General features: G+C 42.5%; 2 protein-coding genes across 2 annotated transcripts in view; one reads left to right on the top strand and one right to left on the bottom strand.

Annotated features, from left to right (window-relative positions):
- Positions 1-6,332, top strand: part of LOC308317414 (uncharacterized protein) — a 7,267-nt gene extending 935 nt beyond the window's left edge. Inside the window, exons 2-4 of the mRNA XM_080766395.1 lie at positions 1,092-1,212; positions 4,326-4,478; positions 4,866-6,332. Coding sequence (XP_080622521.1) covers positions 1,092-1,212; positions 4,326-4,478; positions 4,866-6,298 — 1,707 coding nt within the window. The 3' untranslated portion in view covers positions 6,299-6,332. The remainder of the gene's footprint in view (positions 1-1,091; positions 1,213-4,325; positions 4,479-4,865) is intronic.
- Positions 6,333-7,063: 731 nt separating this feature from the next.
- On the bottom strand, positions 7,064-14,181 carry capslb (calcyphosine-like b; the record flags this gene model as incomplete). Its single annotated transcript, XM_080766399.1, has 4 exons — positions 7,064-7,165; positions 11,161-11,370; positions 12,707-12,884; positions 14,045-14,181. The coding sequence occupies 4 exons, from the start codon at positions 14,179-14,181 to the stop codon at positions 7,064-7,066; spliced, it is 627 nt and encodes a 208-aa protein (XP_080622525.1).
- Between the last annotated feature and the right edge of the window lie 5,059 nt (positions 14,182-19,240).

The following is a 19,240-nucleotide window of genomic DNA, read 5'->3' as shown; positions in this document are numbered from 1 at the left end:
TTGTTTTGAGGGGCTCTAGCTCATCCTATGCACAGCTAGCTTTGTGTGTGTGTGTGTGTGTGTGTGCGCGCGTGCATGCGAGCACGGAATGTACTCAGCTGATTGGCTGAGCACGGAAAGTGATGTATGATGACGTATGATGATGAGAGCGCCCCTCACTTCACACAAGTGTGATTGAGGGGCGCTAGACTATATAGCTTTAGTCCTCAAACACGTCTCAATATTTACCATCGACGATGAAAGGAGAAATTAGGTCAAATGTCGCCAAATATGACGTAAATTTAACCAATCGCATGAATTCAGTTGTTCATGAGATGATGTATAATGATTAGACCGCCGCTCACTTCACACGGGTGTGATTTTTAACTATCGTTGGCTCATTGTAACCCTTTCCCTGTCTTCAAAATATCTCAAAAGTACGGTACGGTACAGTACAGTACAGTACAGTACAGTACAGTACAGTACAGTACAGTACAGTACAGTACAGTACAGTACCATTGCCAATGGCAAATCTTGAGACGTTTGAGGCAGTGATGTAAACAGGTGTTCAATGTAATGAGTCCCGGGATGCAGGGATGGTCTTTTAGAGATGAGTCCCAGGGACATTTGATGAGTCCCACTTCAACCACGTTAGTACTCACATTTTTACAAATTGCAGCATTTAACTCCCATTATCATTGATATGGTTATAATGTGGTTATATACATGTAGAAAACAGAAGAAGAAATGATTATTATAACTAAAGCTAGCAAAAGAAACTAGAATAAAAAACAGTACAGTAGTACAGTAGCGCATCCCGTAGATGCAGAGGTCGTTGTTTTATTGCGTCCCTTAACTATAAACTGCGTTTTGGGGTGCAAAATGCACCCTATTTTAATTTCTGGCGAGGACAAAAAGCACAAATTTAGTCGACTAAAACTAGACTAACACTAAAACATTCCAGGTGACTAAAATGTGACTACAACTAAATTAAAACTATTCAAGAGGCCATGACTAAAACTAAAAACTAATTTGCTGACTAAATTGACACTGGTGTGTGTGTGTGTGTGTGTGTGTGTGTGTGTGTGTGTGTGTGCGCGTGCATAAATCAGATGTCTACCAGTGATTCCTTCCACTCAGCAGCCCTGAGTGAAGACCTGAGCTCTGCTGCCCCCTGGAGGCCTGCTGCCTGCATGACTCCTCCTGTCCACTGCACCGAAACTGACACAGGCTGTGAGTCACACACACACACACACACACACACACACACACACACACACACACACAGAGAGAGACAGGCTGTGAGCGATACTAAAATTATTAAAAATACTAAATTTCAATTTTAGTTTTTTGGTGTTTTTAAGCATTATGTTATACTTTAGCTGTTGAAAGATATTTTGAGATGGGGGTCCGTGGCCCAATAGAGATAATTCTGGAGGTCCTTGACATGAATAAGGTTGAGCACCGCTGACATAGAAACATGTTAGGATTTAGAAGCTTTTTTTTAAATCGATTTGATCAAAAAAATTCCTACTGTTGATCAGGTTATGCCATGACCCACCAGGCCTAATTACCAGGCCTAATTGATTACGTTTATCATGAAACATGCGTAAGCTAAGAACGTAACAGTGGAATAATAATGAAACTATACATATAAACTATACATATATACTACTATGCTATATTATGTACTATGACGTGCACTGACTACATACAATGCAATTATAGTGCTGTCTACATAACATGCTATAAGTCTGTTTCAAATGCTATCTAAGTCTACAGAAATGCTATCTAAGGGGGTGGGGTAAGTGCTACGAGCTATGTGTCAACACAGTAGGCGTTTTGGATCTTGAAGAACGTCTTGTCTGCCACTATGCCCATGTTCATGTGCTTGAACAACAGCTTCACTTTAGCTAAACTATTGCCAGACAGCAGAATGTTGGTTGCCATCATTAAATCCCCTGCTTGCATTCCAAACTTTTGTTTTGCGAGTTCCATGACCACACAATGTGGCTGGCACAACAGACTGTAAAATAATAATTAAAAAAAACATATATAGTACAACAATGACACAGTTTTAATGAACTACATTATAGTACAACTACGTATATAACAAAAGAAAAGTTATTGATTCATTACAAGAAAGGCGTAACCCAAGAGATTATGGCTGCAGAGCCTCTTGGAGAGAACTGCACCGCAAACGGTGGCTGGGCCGGACAGCTTTTGACAGGACAGCTGTACGATGTACAGCTGTATGGGCAGCTCCAGGAATGAGATGAGCTGAGGTGAGAGAGCTTTTATAGGCTATGTATGACCTACAATATCCTCAGGTCGGTCTGTATGCCGGATGACCTACCATATCCTCAGGTCGGTCTGTATGCCGGATGACCTACAATATCCTCAGGTCGGTCTTCTGAAGACACGTCCTCTGAATCGTGAACTTCCAGGTCAGGGGGGGGGTCGTACACCAGTTCATCCATCCCGATGGTAGGCAATGTGTTCAGGTCAATCTGAGCTGTTTGGAGACCACCACCAGACCTGTTATACACAAAGTTGATACAAAAAACGATGTACAAGTTACATTCACATTAGTGATGAATAGGAGAGGTGGAATAATTTCAGACCATATTATGTGTGTCAACATTATCTGCAATACAATTTATGATGACAAAGCATACGATGCAGATTGTGTTATTACGTCTTCGATGAAGGCATTATAGTGAGACTCAACCACATCTTCCGGTTCCTCTTCAATACCAATGATGTAAAACTGAAATGGTAGAAAAAGATGTGTGGGTAAATTAACTAATACTAGATTTCAGACGGGCATGTGAGTAGGACTGTGAGTAGGACTGTGAGTAGGACTGTGAGTAGGACTGTACTTCTGGAACATGGAAGAGGCTCTACAGTTATTAGACCATTGCAAAAAAGTCCCCCAGTGCTTTTACTGTAATCAATTGAGCATAGCTTTTGTAACTGTACTGTTACTTAACATTGAACTCAGAATTATTATATATTTCATGAAGTAGGTATTGTCTATACACAGACCTAAAAACGCCATAGGCCTACTATAGTATAGAGGCTTCAACAAATGCTCATATGAAACAGCACACGTTGCAATAGTACTTTTCCACATAATCATAGTTTATAGGTAATATAGGTGACGACTGTGCCTCAAGAGGTCCCGGCTCCTCCTGTCTACATGTCCAAGTGTCCTTGAGAAAGACACTGAACCCCAAATTGCTCCCGATGTGCTGGTTGGTGCCCTGCATGGCTTCCGCTGCAATCGGTGTATGCATGTGTGTGTGAATGTGTGTGTGAATGGGTGAATGTAATGCACAGTCTCTGTAAAGCGCCTTGGATAAAGGCGCTATATAAATGCACCATTTACCATTTACAGGTAGATGGACACGCTGGTACACTACATACAGTACATACAGTACATACAGTACACTACATACAGACAGCATACTAATTCGCTCTGCCGGGGTCTTCCCCCATGGAAGATTGATGGTTTAGCGTCTGTGCTTATTTCTAGATGCTTGCTAACCCAAATCATTATTTATGCTGGGGATGGGGGATGTTTCCGTCAACAGTATATTCTTCCGTTACGATAATATGATGCGATGGTTATACGTATTTATTTACACGATCAGTGTACTGCACGTGTAAGCCAACAGGAGCGGTAGCATCTGGAAAAACAGACTCTTTGGCACGGCAAAAGTTTTGAGACTGTGTCCAAAAAGACGAGCACAGCTAACAGTGTGGTTTACATTGAGAGCGCTATACGTGTTGTGTGAAAGAAACAGTTTGAAAGAGACTTACTGGTCTAAAAGATACATTCCCAACTCCGCGTCGCTGGATACATCCATGGTCGTCGATAGCCTCTCCTTCAACGCACGCCATCAGGGAAACACAACCCCCAGATTTACTCTGGTTTTGGACCGAGCTTTGTCTGCCTCACGTTTTCTTTCCGAAATCTTCCTTTTCTTTGGTAAAGTCGAAGTGTCCGCTGACTCCGCCACGTCTCTAGTTATTTTCTTGAAATGGAAACGAGGGCCGTGCTGGGCTTGGCTAAGACTCCGCCTCCCCCCCCCCCCCCCCTCTCTCTCTCTTTCCTGTCCGTGTTCACTGTAACTATCAATAGAGGCACAACACTTTCAAATCCATGCGGCCAATCAGGTGCTCTTGGTTAGACATCGGTCTGTTATAGAGCTGATCGAGCTTGACCAATCGGAATCAAGCATTCAACCAAACAATAGTGCAATACAATCTAGATAACACACTTGGGTTTGACGTTTCTCTCACTGCGACCTGTTTGACGTCACCCTCTTCTCTCCTCCTAGGTCTCTCGCTGCCACCGGTGCGTCAAGACGAGGTTTCCCCTGAACAGCAGGAGAGAAGCCCCGTTCTAGAACCTCCACAGATTAAAGAGGAACAGCAGGAGATGAGCTCCATTCTGGTGCAGGAGGAACCACCACCACCTCCACAGATTAAAGGTTTCATGACATTAATTTTAATTTATTTTGTATCTTTCGTTTTTCTTTTAGGTCTTATGAGCTCAAGTACACCAACAAAATAAAACTGAACTTTGAACATTCAGTGGATTTTCAGTGGTCTGGGGGTTTTCTCTGGGGTTTGGAAGCCTTTTGAGCTGCAATGAATATCTGCTGGCAAATCTCATTTACATATATGGGATTTGCTGGCTGTGACATCACAAACAGCAGGAAAATCAGAGCACTTGTTTGAGCCAGAAAACCACAGAACATCTACTGGATGTTAAAAGTTCAGGGTTTTTTTTGGGTGCAATTGAGATCACAAAACGTAAATAAAAATAAAAATAATTTACAATAACCTTTTTTTTTAATGTCACAATTTCTTTAAAGAGGAACAGGAGGAGGAGCTACTTCAAAGGCCAGAGGAGGCTGCAGGGTCGTCGTCGACGACATTACTAGCGGTGAAAAGTGAAGATGAAAAGAGAGAGACCGAGCCTGTAGCCGGAACCTCGACCGAACACATGAAGACGCAAGCGTATATAGATTATTGGGTACGGGGATCACAGCCAGCTGGTGATGAGCAGCCCCTCTCCGACGACACCACGGACCACACGGACGACTGGGCTTCTTCACGCGGCTCTGAATCCGACACTGAAGACAGCGACGAATGGGAGGAGGCCGTTGTTCCGAACACGCTGGAGTCGCAACGCGCGGGGGCACAAAGGTCGTCTTCGAAGTCGCCGAAGCGAAAGCCGGCGACCACGAGGACTCTGAAACGAAAGAAAGGCTTTTGCTGTACGGTTTGTAACAAAAGCTTTACAAAGGCCGGACCTCTGAACACGCACATGACCATTCACACGGACGAAAAGGCCTTTGCTTGCACGGTTTGCAGCAAAACGTTCACCACCAGTCCGATACTGAAGCAGCACATGTTGATTCACATGGGAGAGAAGCCCTACGCTTGTACTGTTTGTAACAAGAGCTTTAGACAATCTGGACATCTGAAAAACCACATGATCATTCATACGGGTGAAAAGCCTTTTGCTTGCACAGTGTGTAGCCAAAGATTCAACGCTGCTGGAATATTGAAGAAACACATGATGATTCATACAGGGGAAAGACCCTTTGCTTGTACATTCTGTAGTCAAAGCTTTAACCGAGCTGGAACTCTGAAAGCACACATGATGAGTCACACTGGTGAAAGACCCTTTTGTTGCACAGTATGTAATGAGAGCTTCACCACCAGTGGAATTATGAAAAGACACATGAGGATCCATATGGGCGAAAAGCCCTTTGCGTGTACAGTTTGCAGCAAAAGCTTTAGACAATCTGGACATCTGAAAACACACATGATGATTCATACAGGTGAAAAGCCCTTTGCTTGCACAGTATGTAGTCAAAGCTTCAACCGTGATAAGACTCTGAAAGCACACATTAGGATACATACAGGAGAGAAGCCCTTTGCTTGTACATTCTGTAGTCAAAGTTTTAACCGAAGTGAAACTCTGAAAGCACACGTGATGATCCATACGGGTGAAAGACCCTTCGCTTGCACGGTATGTAGCAAAAGCTTCACCACCAGTGGGATACTGAAGAAACACTTGAGGACTCACATGGACGAAAGGCCCTTTGCTTGTACCGTGTGTAGCAAAACCTTTAGGCAGTCTGGATCTCTGAAAACGCACATGATGACTCATACAGGGGAAAAGCCCTTTGCTTGCACGGTATGTAGCAAAAGCTTCACCAGGAGTGGACTACTGAAGACACACATGACGATTCATATGGGCGGCGAAAACACACACGAGGAGGATTCGTGTGTGTGAACGGTTGTTGTGATCTTGGGCTAAATTGAAAATGACCGAATATGAATTCATACATGAATGAAAATGAATGTGTTTTGTAGGGCTGGGACTGGATTACAACCTTTTTCTTTTTTTGAATTAAAAACTGGTTTTGGTATACGAGTCAATGAGTGAGTTCTTTTAAATCATCCACCGGGCCAAAGCAAAGCGGTCTGATCCGTTTTCTATGCCCACAAATACACAATGTTGAACAATCAGGCATCCTCATAATATGGAACATTATAATCATATAATTTATTAGTTAATATGTCACAAGTCACACATAGACAATAATCAGAGCCATCTGAGCCATGGACAGTAATTGCGAACGCAGTGAGCACTTACTATGAGACCTAGCAGATCATGTCTGTCTGTCCGTGTGTCTGTCCCACTATCCAAATATGGAGTGTGTTGCATCAGCAATCACTCAGCTCCATATATGGGCACAAAAGGGGCCAGGTCCACTCAGCTCCATATATGGGCACAAAAGGGGCCAGGTCCACTCAGCTCCATATATGGGCACAAAAGGGGCCAGGTCCACATATACAGTAACAGCGGGACAGACACACAGACAGACAGACAGACAGACAGACATGATCTGCAGGGTCTCAGCTGCGTTCGCTTCCCGCGTTTGCGCGTCTTACTGGTATATAGGGTAGAGGTCAAAGGTCAGAGCTTCCAGGCATCATATAGGGTACAGGTCAAAGGTCAGAGCTTCCAGGCATCATATAGGGTACAGGTCAAAGGTCAGAGCTTCCAGGCGCTCCTCATCATCAGGATGAAGTACACGTCGGTGTCGATGGAGGCGCTGACACCAAAGTAATAGTTGAGGAACTCCTCTTTGGTCACCTGGAACATATAATACGTTACATAATATTAATAATAATAATAACTCCTCTTTGGTCACCTGGAACATATAATACATCACATAATATTAATAATGATAATAACTCCTCTTTGGTCACCTGGAACATATAATACATCACATAATATTAATAATGATAATAACTCCTCTTTGGTCACCTGGAACATATAATACATCACATAATATTAATAATGATAATAACTCCTCTTTGGTCACCTGGAACATATAATACATTACATAATATTAATAATGATAATAACTCCTCTTTGGTCACCTGGAACATATAATACATCACATAATATTAATAATAATAACTCCTCTTTGGTCACCTGGAACATATAATACATTACATAATATTAATAATGATAATAACTCCTCTTTGGTCACCTGGAACATATAATACATCACATAATATTAATAATAATAACTCCTCTTTGGTCACCTGGAACATATAATACATTACATAATATTAATAATAATAACTCCTCTTTGGTCACCTGGAACATATAATACGTTACATAATATTAATAATGATAATAACTCCTCTTTGGTCACCTGGAACATATAATACATCACATAATATTAATAATGATAATAACTCCTCTTTGGTCACCTGGAACATATAATACATCACATAATATTAATAATAATAACTCCTCTTTGGTCACCTGGAACATATAATACATTACATAATATTATTAATAATAATAACTCCTCTTTGGTCACCTGGAACATATAATACATTACATAATATTAATAATAATAATAACTCCTCTTTGGTCACCTGGAACATATAATACATTACATAATATTAATAATGATAATAACTCCTCTTTGGTCACCTGGAACATATAATACATCACATAATATTAATAATGATAATAACTCCTCTTTGGTCACCTGGAACATATAATACATCACATAATATTAATAATGATAATAACTCCTCTTTGGTCACCTGGAACATATAATACATTACATAATATTAATAATGATAATAACTCCTCTTTGGTCACCTGGAACATATAATACATCACATAATATTAATAATGATAATAACTCCTCTTTGGTCACCTGGAACATATAATACATCACATAATATTAATAATGATAATAACTCCTCTTTGGTCACCTGGAACATATAATACATTACATAATATTAATAATGATAATAACTCCTCTTTGGTCACCTGGAAAATATAATACATTACATAATATTAATAATGATAATAACTCCTCTTTGGTCACCTGGAACATATAATACATTACATAATATTAATAATAATAATAACTCCTCTTTGGTCACCTGGAACATATAATACATCACATAATATTAATAATGATAATAACTCCTCTTTGGTCACCTGGAACATATAATACATCACATAATATTAATAATGATAATAACTCCTCTTTGGTCACCTGGAACATATAATACATCACATAATATTAATAATAATAACTCCTCTTTGGTCACCTGGAACATATAATACATTACATAATATTATTAATAATAATAACTCCTCTTTGGTCACCTGGAACATATAATACATTACATAATATTAATAATGATAATAACTCCTCTTTGGTCACCTGGAACATATAATACATTACATAATATTAATAATGATAATAACTCCTCTTTGGTCACCTGGAACATATAATACATTACATAATATTAATAATAATAATAACTCCTCTTTGGTCACCTGGAACATATAATACATTACATAATATTAATAATGATAATAACTCCTCTTTGGTCACCTGGAACATATAATACATCACATAATATTAATAATGATAATAACTCCTCTTTGGTCACCTGGAACATATAATACATCACATAATATTAATAATGATAATAACTCCTCTTTGGTCACCTGGAACATATAATACATTACATAATATTAATAATGATAATAACTCCTCTTTGGTCACCTGGAACATATAATACATCACATAATATTAATAATGATAATAACTCCTCTTTGGTCACCTGGAACATATAATACATCACATCATATTAATAATGATAATAACTCCTCTTTGGTCACCTGGAACATATAATACATTACATAATATTAATAATGATAATAACTCCTCTTTGGTCACCTGGAAAATATAATACATTACATAATATTAATAATGATAATAACTCCTCTTTGGTCACCTGGAACATATAATACATTACATAATATTAATAATAATAATAACTCCTCTTTGGTCACCTGGAACATATAATACATCACATAATATTAATAATAATAACTCCTCTTTGGTCACCTGGAACATATAATACGTTACATAATATTAATAATGATAATAACTCCTCTTTGGTCACCTGGAACATATAATACATTACATAATATTAATAATGATAATAACTCCTCTTTGGTCACCTGGAACATATAATACATTACATAATATTAATAATGATAATAACTCCTCTTTGGTCACATGGAACATATAATACATTACATAATATTATTAATAATAATAACTCCTCTTTGGTCACCTGGAACATATAATACGTTACATAATATTAATAATGATAATAACTCCTCTTTGGTCACCTGGAACATATAATACATTACATAATATTAATAATAATAACTCCTCTTTGGTCACCTGGAACATATAATACATCACATAATATTAATAATGATAATAACTCCTCTTTGGTCACCTGGAACATATAATACATCACATAATATTAATAATGATAATAACTCCTCTTTGGTCACCTGGAACATATAATACATTACATAATATTAATATTGATAATAACTCCTCTTTGGTCACCTGGAACATATAATACATCACATAATATTAATAATAATAACTCCTCTTTGGTCACCTGGAACATATAATACATTACATAATATTAATAATAATAACTCCTCTTTGGTCACCTGGAACATATAATACATCACATAATATTAATAATGATAATAACTCCTCTTTGGTCACCTGGAACATATAATACATCACATAATATTAATAATAATAACTCCTCTTTGGTCACCTGGAACATATAATACGTTACATAATATTAATAATGATAATAACTCCTCTTTGGTCACCTGGAACATATAATACATTACATAATATTAATAATGATAATAACTCCTCTTTGGTCACATGGAACATATAATACATTACATAATATTATTAATAATAATAACTCCTCTTTGGTCACCTGGAACATATAATACGTTACATAATATTAATAATGATAATAACTCCTCTTTGGTCACCTGGAACATATAATACATTACATAATATTAATAATAATAACTCCTCTTTGGTCACCTGGAACATATAATACATCACATAATATTAATAATGATAATAACTCCTCTTTGGTCACCTGGAACATATAATACATTACATAATATTAATAATGATAATAACTCCTCTTTGGTCACCTGGAACATATAATACATCACATAATATTAATAATAATAACTCCTCTTTGGTCACCTGGAACATATAATACATTACATAATATTAATAATAATAACTCCTCTTTGGTCACCTGGAACATATAATACATCACATAATATTAATAATGATAATAACTCCTCTTTGGTCACCTGGAACATATAATACATCACATAATATTAATAATATTAATAATAATGGAAAATCATTTGTACACTCAGAGTTACAGACCCATAAGGGTCCATTTTTTTCCATTTGTACACTCAGAGTTACAGACCCATAAGGGTCCATCTGGTTCTGGTTTAACTGGGGACCCCCCTGGAACTCCCTCAATGACCCCTGGGGGTCCCCGGACCCCCCACTGTGGGGCGAACCACTTGTCGTAAGGACAGTGTCTAACCTTTCCGTCCGTGTCCTAAGGACAGTGTCTAACCTTTCCGTCCGTGTCCTAAGGACAGTGTCTAACCTTTCCGTCCGTGTCCTAAGGACAGTGTCTAACCTTTCCGTCCGTGTCCTAAGGACAGTGTCTAACCTTTCCGTCCTTGTCGTAAGGCGAGTCGAAGCTGTCCAGGAAGGTCCTGAACACCTGGTCCTCGCTCCACTCCCCGTTGCGGTACTTGGGATGGTTCTGGGCGTTGTACACGCCCCGCAGGTCCTCCACGGTCACCACGCCGTCCCCCGTACGGTCCAGCTTGCGGAACGCCTGCAGGATCACCTCCTTACGCGCCGAAGACATCGGGGGCTGCGACGCATATACCACAGATACACGTTACTGTGACACCCCCACACACATGCACGTTACTGCGACACCCCCACACACATATACGTTACTACAAAACTCTGATGCTGGCATTCAAAGCAACCAAAGGCATGGCTCCCCCATATCTCACAAGTATGATCGAACCCTACAAACCCTCCCGCTCACTCAGATCAGCCAACGCAGGGAAGCTGGAGGTACCTTCACTGAAAACGCCGGGACAACAACGCTCCACACTTAGTTTATATACATGATTCATGATGACTACTTTTTATATGTGATGTATGCCATGCTTTTGTTTTTGCTTAATGTAAATCGCTCCTAATCCATTTAGGCTTGAGGCCGATTCTATTTCTAAACGTCTAAATCCTGAAAGTTTTCTGAAAACCCTCATGTTTCTGTATCAGTGGTTCTCACAGGGTTAAACCCTCATGTTTCTATATCAGTGGTTCTCACAGGGTTAAACCCTCATGTTTCTATATCAGTGGTTCTCACAGGGTTAAAACCTCATGTTTCTGTATCAGTGGTTCTCACAGGGTTAAAACCTCATGTTTCTGTATCAGTGGTTCTCACAGGGTTAAAACCTCATGTTTCTGTATCAGTGGTTCTCACAGGGTTAAACCTCATGTTTCTATATCAGTGGTTCTCACTGTGTTAAAACCTCATGTTTCTGTATCAGTGGTTCTCACAGGGTTAAAACCCCATGTTTCTATGTCAGTGGCTCAACCTTTTCATGTCAAGAACACATTGCGTCACATTTTCACGACTTTAAACAGCTAAAGTATAACATAATGCTTGTTGTAGCCAATTTGATGATTTATACTGTGGTTAATTTATTGTATGAATATGCGCTGAGATTATGATATTGACTGAGAACCTGGAAGTAGGCGGTTTCAGCCAATAGGAGGTTCAGCCAACCTGGACACCCATTTTGGTGTTAGCATCATGTTATGCTTTAGCTATCTACAAGCAGATCGTAGCGCACCACCGAGTGGCGCGCTACGAGCTTGTAGGTCTGCTATTTTTGAAAAATCGAAGAGCGACTGCATGACATAGAAAAGACATCTTTAGAAACTGATCTCAGGTCAGAACGGGTTCATCAACCCGTTATAGTTACATGACATAAAAGACATCTTTAGAAACTGATCTCAGGTCAGAACGGGTTCATCAACCCGCTATAGTTACATGACATAGAAGACATCTTTAGAATCTGATCTCAGGTCAGAACGGGTTCATCAACCCGCTATAGTTACATGACATAGAAGACATCTTTAGAATCTGATCTCAGGTCAGAACGGGTTCATCAACCCGCTATAGTTACCCTGAGCGTCAGGAGGAACTCGTCGAAGTCGATGGTTCCGCTGCCGTCGCGGTCGAAGGTTCTGAACAGACCCAGAGCCTCGGCGGGCTCCATCAGGACGCCGTAGTCGTTTAACCCCTTCAGGAACTCCTTCACGTCCAGAGAGCGGCTGGCGTTGTCGTCCATGATCTTAAACGTCCTGCGGAAAGAAAACACTCGCTTCACTTAAACCCATTCTGACCTGAGATCAGATTCATACGAGGTTTCTACTGGACAACACACACTGGGTCTGATTAACCCATTCTGACCTGAGATCAGATTCATACGAGGTTTACACTGGACATCACACACTGGGTCTGATTAACCCATTCTGACCTGAGATCAGATTCATACGAGGTTTACACTGGACATCACACACTGGGTCTGATTAACCCATTCTGACCTGAGATCAGATTCATACAAGGTTTCCACTGGACACACACACTGGGTCTGATTAACCCATTCTGACCTGAGATCAGATTCTAAAAATGTCAGTCGTTCTTCGAAAATAGCAGACCTACAAGCTCGTAGCGCCCCACTCGGTGGCGCGCTACGAGCTTGTAGATCTGCTATTTTTCAATAGCTAAAGCATAACATGATGCTAACACCAAAATGTGTTCCCGTTCAGAATGGGTTAAAACCTTTCTTTTCTTCCAGAAAAGGTTTAGGGGTCGACGATGATTTAGAAGAGGATTTGTAGAATAGTTCCCAGGTCTAAATGGGTTATCCATTCTGGGCGGGAAGTCCTTTTTGGTGTTTTAAACATTATGTATGTAATTTAGTTATTGAAAAAATAGCAGATCTACAAGGAAAACAAAAAAAAGGGCACGATACCAAACTATTGTTGTTGTTTTTCTTCTTCTTTCTAATTGTCTGTTCGGTCCAAAAACAATGTGTTTTTGTCATGATTTGTCACCATGCGAGTTGGCTTTGTCCACGGTGTAAAGAACTGTAAATAAATACTTTATGAAACGTCTGAGGGAAAATTAACCATGCCGTCATCGTTCTGAAAGGGGGCGGGACTGAAAGGGGGCGGGACTTAAAGGGGGTGGGACTGAAAGGGGGCGGGCCTGCGACGCTGTATTGCCTGCAACATATCACGATACAAAAGCCACGATACGATATACATACATAACACGCACACACACACACACACACACACACACACACACACACACACACACACACACACACACACACACACACACACACACACACACACACACACACACACACACACACACACACACACACACACACACACACACACACACACACACACACACACACACACACACACGCATGCACGCACACACTCACCTGCCCAGGCCCTTGATGCCAGACGACCCTCGGGCCAGGCACTGCAGCCTCAGCCTCTCCACGGGATCTGAACTCACACACAGACGTCTCCTGGCGTCCAGCGCCATCTCTCGGTCATGCCTCGACGTCCCGGCCATGGCTGAACACACGGAGGACATTAACATGTGACATGTAAGGAGGCGAAAGGAACTGGTTGGAATAACGTGTTCCTTCCACGCGCTACGTCCAACCAACACTCAACACTCAGGCATGAAGGAAGCATGAGTTCAAGTCCGTTGCTCTCCCCTTGTCCCCGATATATGGGGACTAGGTTGGCGGAGGGTGTGTAGAGCCCAGGATCACATTAGATGATTGACACAATTGACACAAAATCGTGGGATAAAAGAATATATTACAAAAAAACAAACATGTGACATGTAACATGTCACATGTGCAACTTTGACGATGGATAGGGACACTATAGTTCCACACTCACTCCAGAGGGCCACTATAGTTCCACACTCACTCCAGAGGGCCACTATAGTTCCACACTCACTCCAGAGGGCCACTATAGTTCCACACTCACTCCAGAGGGCCACTATAGTTCCACACTCACTCCAGAGGGCCACTATAGTTCCACACTCACTCCAGAGGGCCACTATAGTTCCACACTCACTCCAGCGGGCCACTATAGTTAGCTAACTCCTTCACCTCTCCCCCTCTCAAACTGTCTGCTAAAGCAGCTAACTCCACCACCTCTCCCCCTCTCAAACTGTCTGCTAAAGCAGCTAACTCCACCACCTCTCCCCCTCTCAAACTGTCTGCTAAAGCAGCTAACTCCACCACCTCTCCCCCTCTCAAACAATTAAGGACCCCTAAATAGGCACTAATCAGCCCCGCGGACACCCTTTTTAAAAGATATTCCAGGGACCCCCATTTGGTTCTATACTCTCAGAGTTACAGACCCATGAGGGTCTCATTTGTAGCCTATACTCTCAGAGTTACAGACCCATGAGGGTCTCATTTGTATAGCCTAAACTCTCAGAGTTACAGACCCATGAGGGTCTCATTTGTAGCCTATACTCTCAGAGTTACAGACCCATGAGGGTCCATTTGGTTCCAGACTATCATTTAGCTGTGGGACCCCCTGGAACTTCCCCAAGGACCCCCAGAGGTCCCCGGACCACTGGTTGAGAACAAGGTAACCAGGCCCGCCCCCAACATGCCCGTCAATCATCCCCCATGATTGACAGGCTGTTATTGTTCATACTGACGTAAACAGAACAATAAAACAATTATATCACATGTAATAAAGTTAACCCTTTTGGTGTTAACATTATGTTATGCTTTAGCTATTGAAAAAAACTGTCATAGCGCGAACTGTCAGCATTTAGAAGATTTATTTTTAATCTGATCTCAGGTCAAAGTTAATATTACATTTACACTCAATCTGAGAATAAAGACGTGGCCTACCTGATATCGTGTCTCTACTGTAACTGCACAGTAACAGTAGCATACAGTATGATGAAGATGAAGATGATGAATATGATGTTGACGCTCCCTCTGTCCAAAGCATCCTAGTTGCCATGGAAACTAGAGCGTCCTTCCGGTCGGTTATAGGCACTGACTTCCTAACGTTATTGTTTGCGCACAGGCACCCACCCACGCACGCGCCGCACGCACACACACAAACAAACACGGGCATGTATACTGTACACAAACAGGCACACGCACACTGCACGCATGCAAGCACGCAGTGGCAGTGCCACGCACACACACAGCCCTGACACGCGCGCGCACGCCCGCACGCACGCACGCACGCACCACCATGACAACGAACGAGCGTTCTCCTGACGTGACGTCCTGAAATGTCTATCCAAGTTGGACAGTCCAACCCACTGTGAACAGAACGGAGAAAAGCCTTCCAAATAAAAGTGGTTTTAACATTATTACTTTACAATGAATTCAATTACAATCTGTTTCAACTCGTTTTTTAACCTGCAACATCCTTTGTATGGTTGTTATATATAGAAATACAATAGAATATAGCCTACAGACAGCAGCCAAAGTGAATTAAAGTGCCTTACAGCGTCCTCTGGTGGTGGTACACGGGAACAGTATCAAAGTAAATAAATAGAAGGGGAGAGCCACCACGTTTATATATATATATATAATAATATATATATAATAATATATATATATATATATATATATATATATATATATATATATATATAGTAGGGAAGAGAAGTTTCTCTCTTTTACTCAGAGATCAGTTTATCTACAATGTAGATAAACTGAAATTATTACATCATTATGTAGATTCTACATAATGATGTAATAATTTCAGGCAACGGACCTACACATGTCTGCTACCATAAACCACTTCAACAGACCTACACATGTCTGCTACCATAAACCACTTCAACGGACCTACACATGTCTGCTACCATAAACCACTTCAACGGACCTACACATGTCTGCTACCATAAACCACTTCAACAGACCTACACATGTCTGCTACCATAAACCACTTCAACAGACCTACACATGTCTGCTACCATAAACCACTTCAACAGACCTACACATGTCTGCTACCATAAACCACTTCAACAGACCTACACATGTCTGCTACCATAAACCACTTCAACGGACCTACACATGTCAACCTGCCACTGGCCTAGGGTCAGTCAGTCAATACAGTAACACACTGAAGTCAACCTGCCACTGGCCTGGGGTCAGTCAGTCAATACAGTAACACACTGAAGTCAACCTGCCACTGGCCTGGGGTCAGTCAGTACAGTACAGTAACACACAGAAGTCAACCTGCCACTGGCCTGGGGTCAGTCAGTACAGTACAGTAACACACACAGAAGTCAACCTGCCACTGGCCTGGGGTCAGTCAGTCAGTACAGTAACATACAGAAGTCAACCTGCCACTGGCCTGGGGTCAGTCAGTCAGTACAGTACACATACTGAAGTCAACCTGCCACTGGCCTGGGGTCAGTCAGTCAGTACAGTACACATACTGAAGTCAACCTGCCACTGGCCTGGGGTCAGTCAGTCAGTACAGTAACACACTGAAGTCAACCTGCCACTGGCCTGGGGTCAGTCAGTCAGTACAGTAACACACTGAAGTCAACCTGCCACTGGCCTGGGGTCCGTCAGTCAGTACAGTAACACACTGAAGTCAACCTGCCACTGGCCTGGGGTCAGTCAGTACAGTACAGTAACACACAGAAGTCAACCTGCCACTGGCCTGGGGTCCGTCAGTACAGTACAGTAACACACAGAAGTCAACCTGCCACTGGCCTGGGGTCAGTCAGTCAGTACAGTACACACACTGAAGTCAACCTGCCACTGGCCTGGGGTCAGTCAGTACAGTACAGTACACACACAGAAGTCAACCTGCCACTAGCCTCGGAAACCCAGACATTTTTATTTCCAGGGAGGAAAAAAAAAGTCTGGGTCCGAGTCCACTTCAAAGCGGCATAGAGTAACGCAAACGTCCCTCACTCTCTGCTGATTTCGGATTGTCTGCATCTTTGTTAAATTTACGCACACACATGCACACATGTACACACACACACACACACACACACACACACACACACACACTCCTCTCTCTCTCTGTCGCTCTAATTAATCAGTCTCATGTCGCGCAGCTGTGTCTAGTTTCTCCCGGCGGATCCAGCCGGGAGCTGCCTATGCCATAGAAAGCATAGGTGGACCCCAGGCTAACCTGCCACTGGCCTGGGGTCAGTCAGTCAGTACAGTAACACACTGAAGTCAACCTGCCACTGGCCTGGGGTCAGTCAGTCAGTACAGTAACACACTGAAGTCAACCTGCCACTGGCCTGGGGTCAGTCAGTCAGTACAGTAACACACTGAAGTCAACCTGCCACTGGCCTGGGGTCAGTCAGTCAGTACAGTAACACACTGAAGTCAACCTGCCACTGGCCTGGGGTCAGTCAGTCAGTACAGTAACACACTGAAGTCAACCTGCCACTGGCCTGGGGTCAGTCAGTCAGTACAGTACACACACTGAAGTCTGGCACGACACTGGCACAACACAACAGACACGACACAACACGACACAACACAACACACGTTATGTCACGTTTACATGACGAGTTAAACTCTGACATTTTAGGGAAATGTTAGCCTGAAATTCTCTGAGAGTCACGGTGGGCCTTGAAACCAAATTAAAAAAGAAAGAAAAAAAGAAAGAAAGAAACAAAGAAAGAAGTCCCAGATGTGATGGAACGGATCGGGTCTCTTTCCGTCTCAGTCCGAGTCTCCTCCCGAGGCGGGTGAGGAACAGGAAGAGGAGGAGGAGGATGAGGAAGAGGAGGAGCTACTGTAGGTGCGCTGTGGAGAGGCGCTGGCGCCCCCTGGCTGCCGGTGGTGCGCCTGCGGGGCGTCCTGAGCCAGGCAGCCGTCGGGCGTCCGCTGGATCTGAACCGACAGGGCCTTGTTTCTCTGGACATCCTTCTTGTTGTCGCTGTTTTTCGTCTTTTTCATCTGCGGTTCCGGCAGAGTTTCGCCGTCGATGTCTGATTCGCTGCTGCTGCCGCTGCTGCTGCTGCTGCTGCTCGCGGACAGAGCCGCAGCTTCGGCCTTTTCCTTCTTCGGCGTTTCGGGGCGAGTTTCGCCGCCGTCCGAAGAGTCGTTGTCGTCGCTGCTGGCCGTGGTGCTCGCGGGGTTCTGTCTCTTCTTATTCGCCTTCGGAGGTTTGGCTTGGGGCCTCTGGTCCTCCGAGCCGGAACCGCTGTCCACCGACGGAGGAGACACTTCATTCGCGGCCTCTCTTTTCTTCTTCTTCGCCGGCGTTGGCCTCTCGTCCTCCTCCTCGCTGCTGCTGCTGCTGGTGCTGCTGGTGGTGGACGCTGGAGGTTTCTGGAGAACTTCTGGCGAGCGTTGGTCGCTCGCGCTGCTGCTGGCGGGCCGAGTCGGTTTGTCACGCTCCGCCTCGGGCTTCCTCCTCCTCCTCCTCTTGGGCAACGATGGCCTTTTGACGCCCAAGTCATCGTCGCTACTGCTAATGATGCTCGCGGCCGCGGGCACAACGGCGGCTCTGTGAACGTCGTTGTTACGTCTCTTCCTCTTTGGTGGCGGAGGGGTCGGCGGCCGCGGCGGGCCTCCTCCATCGGAGTCGCTGCTGCTGCTGCTGCAACGAGATTTGTGCACTTCTTCGTTATTTTTCTTCTTCTTGGG

The sequence above is a fragment of the Protomyctophum bolini genome (assembly GCF_963924005.1).
Source record: "Protomyctophum bolini genome assembly, chromosome: 6".
Lineage (NCBI taxonomy): Eukaryota > Metazoa > Chordata > Actinopteri > Myctophiformes > Myctophidae > Protomyctophum > Protomyctophum bolini.
This window is presented reverse-complemented; position numbering and strand designations above follow the sequence as displayed.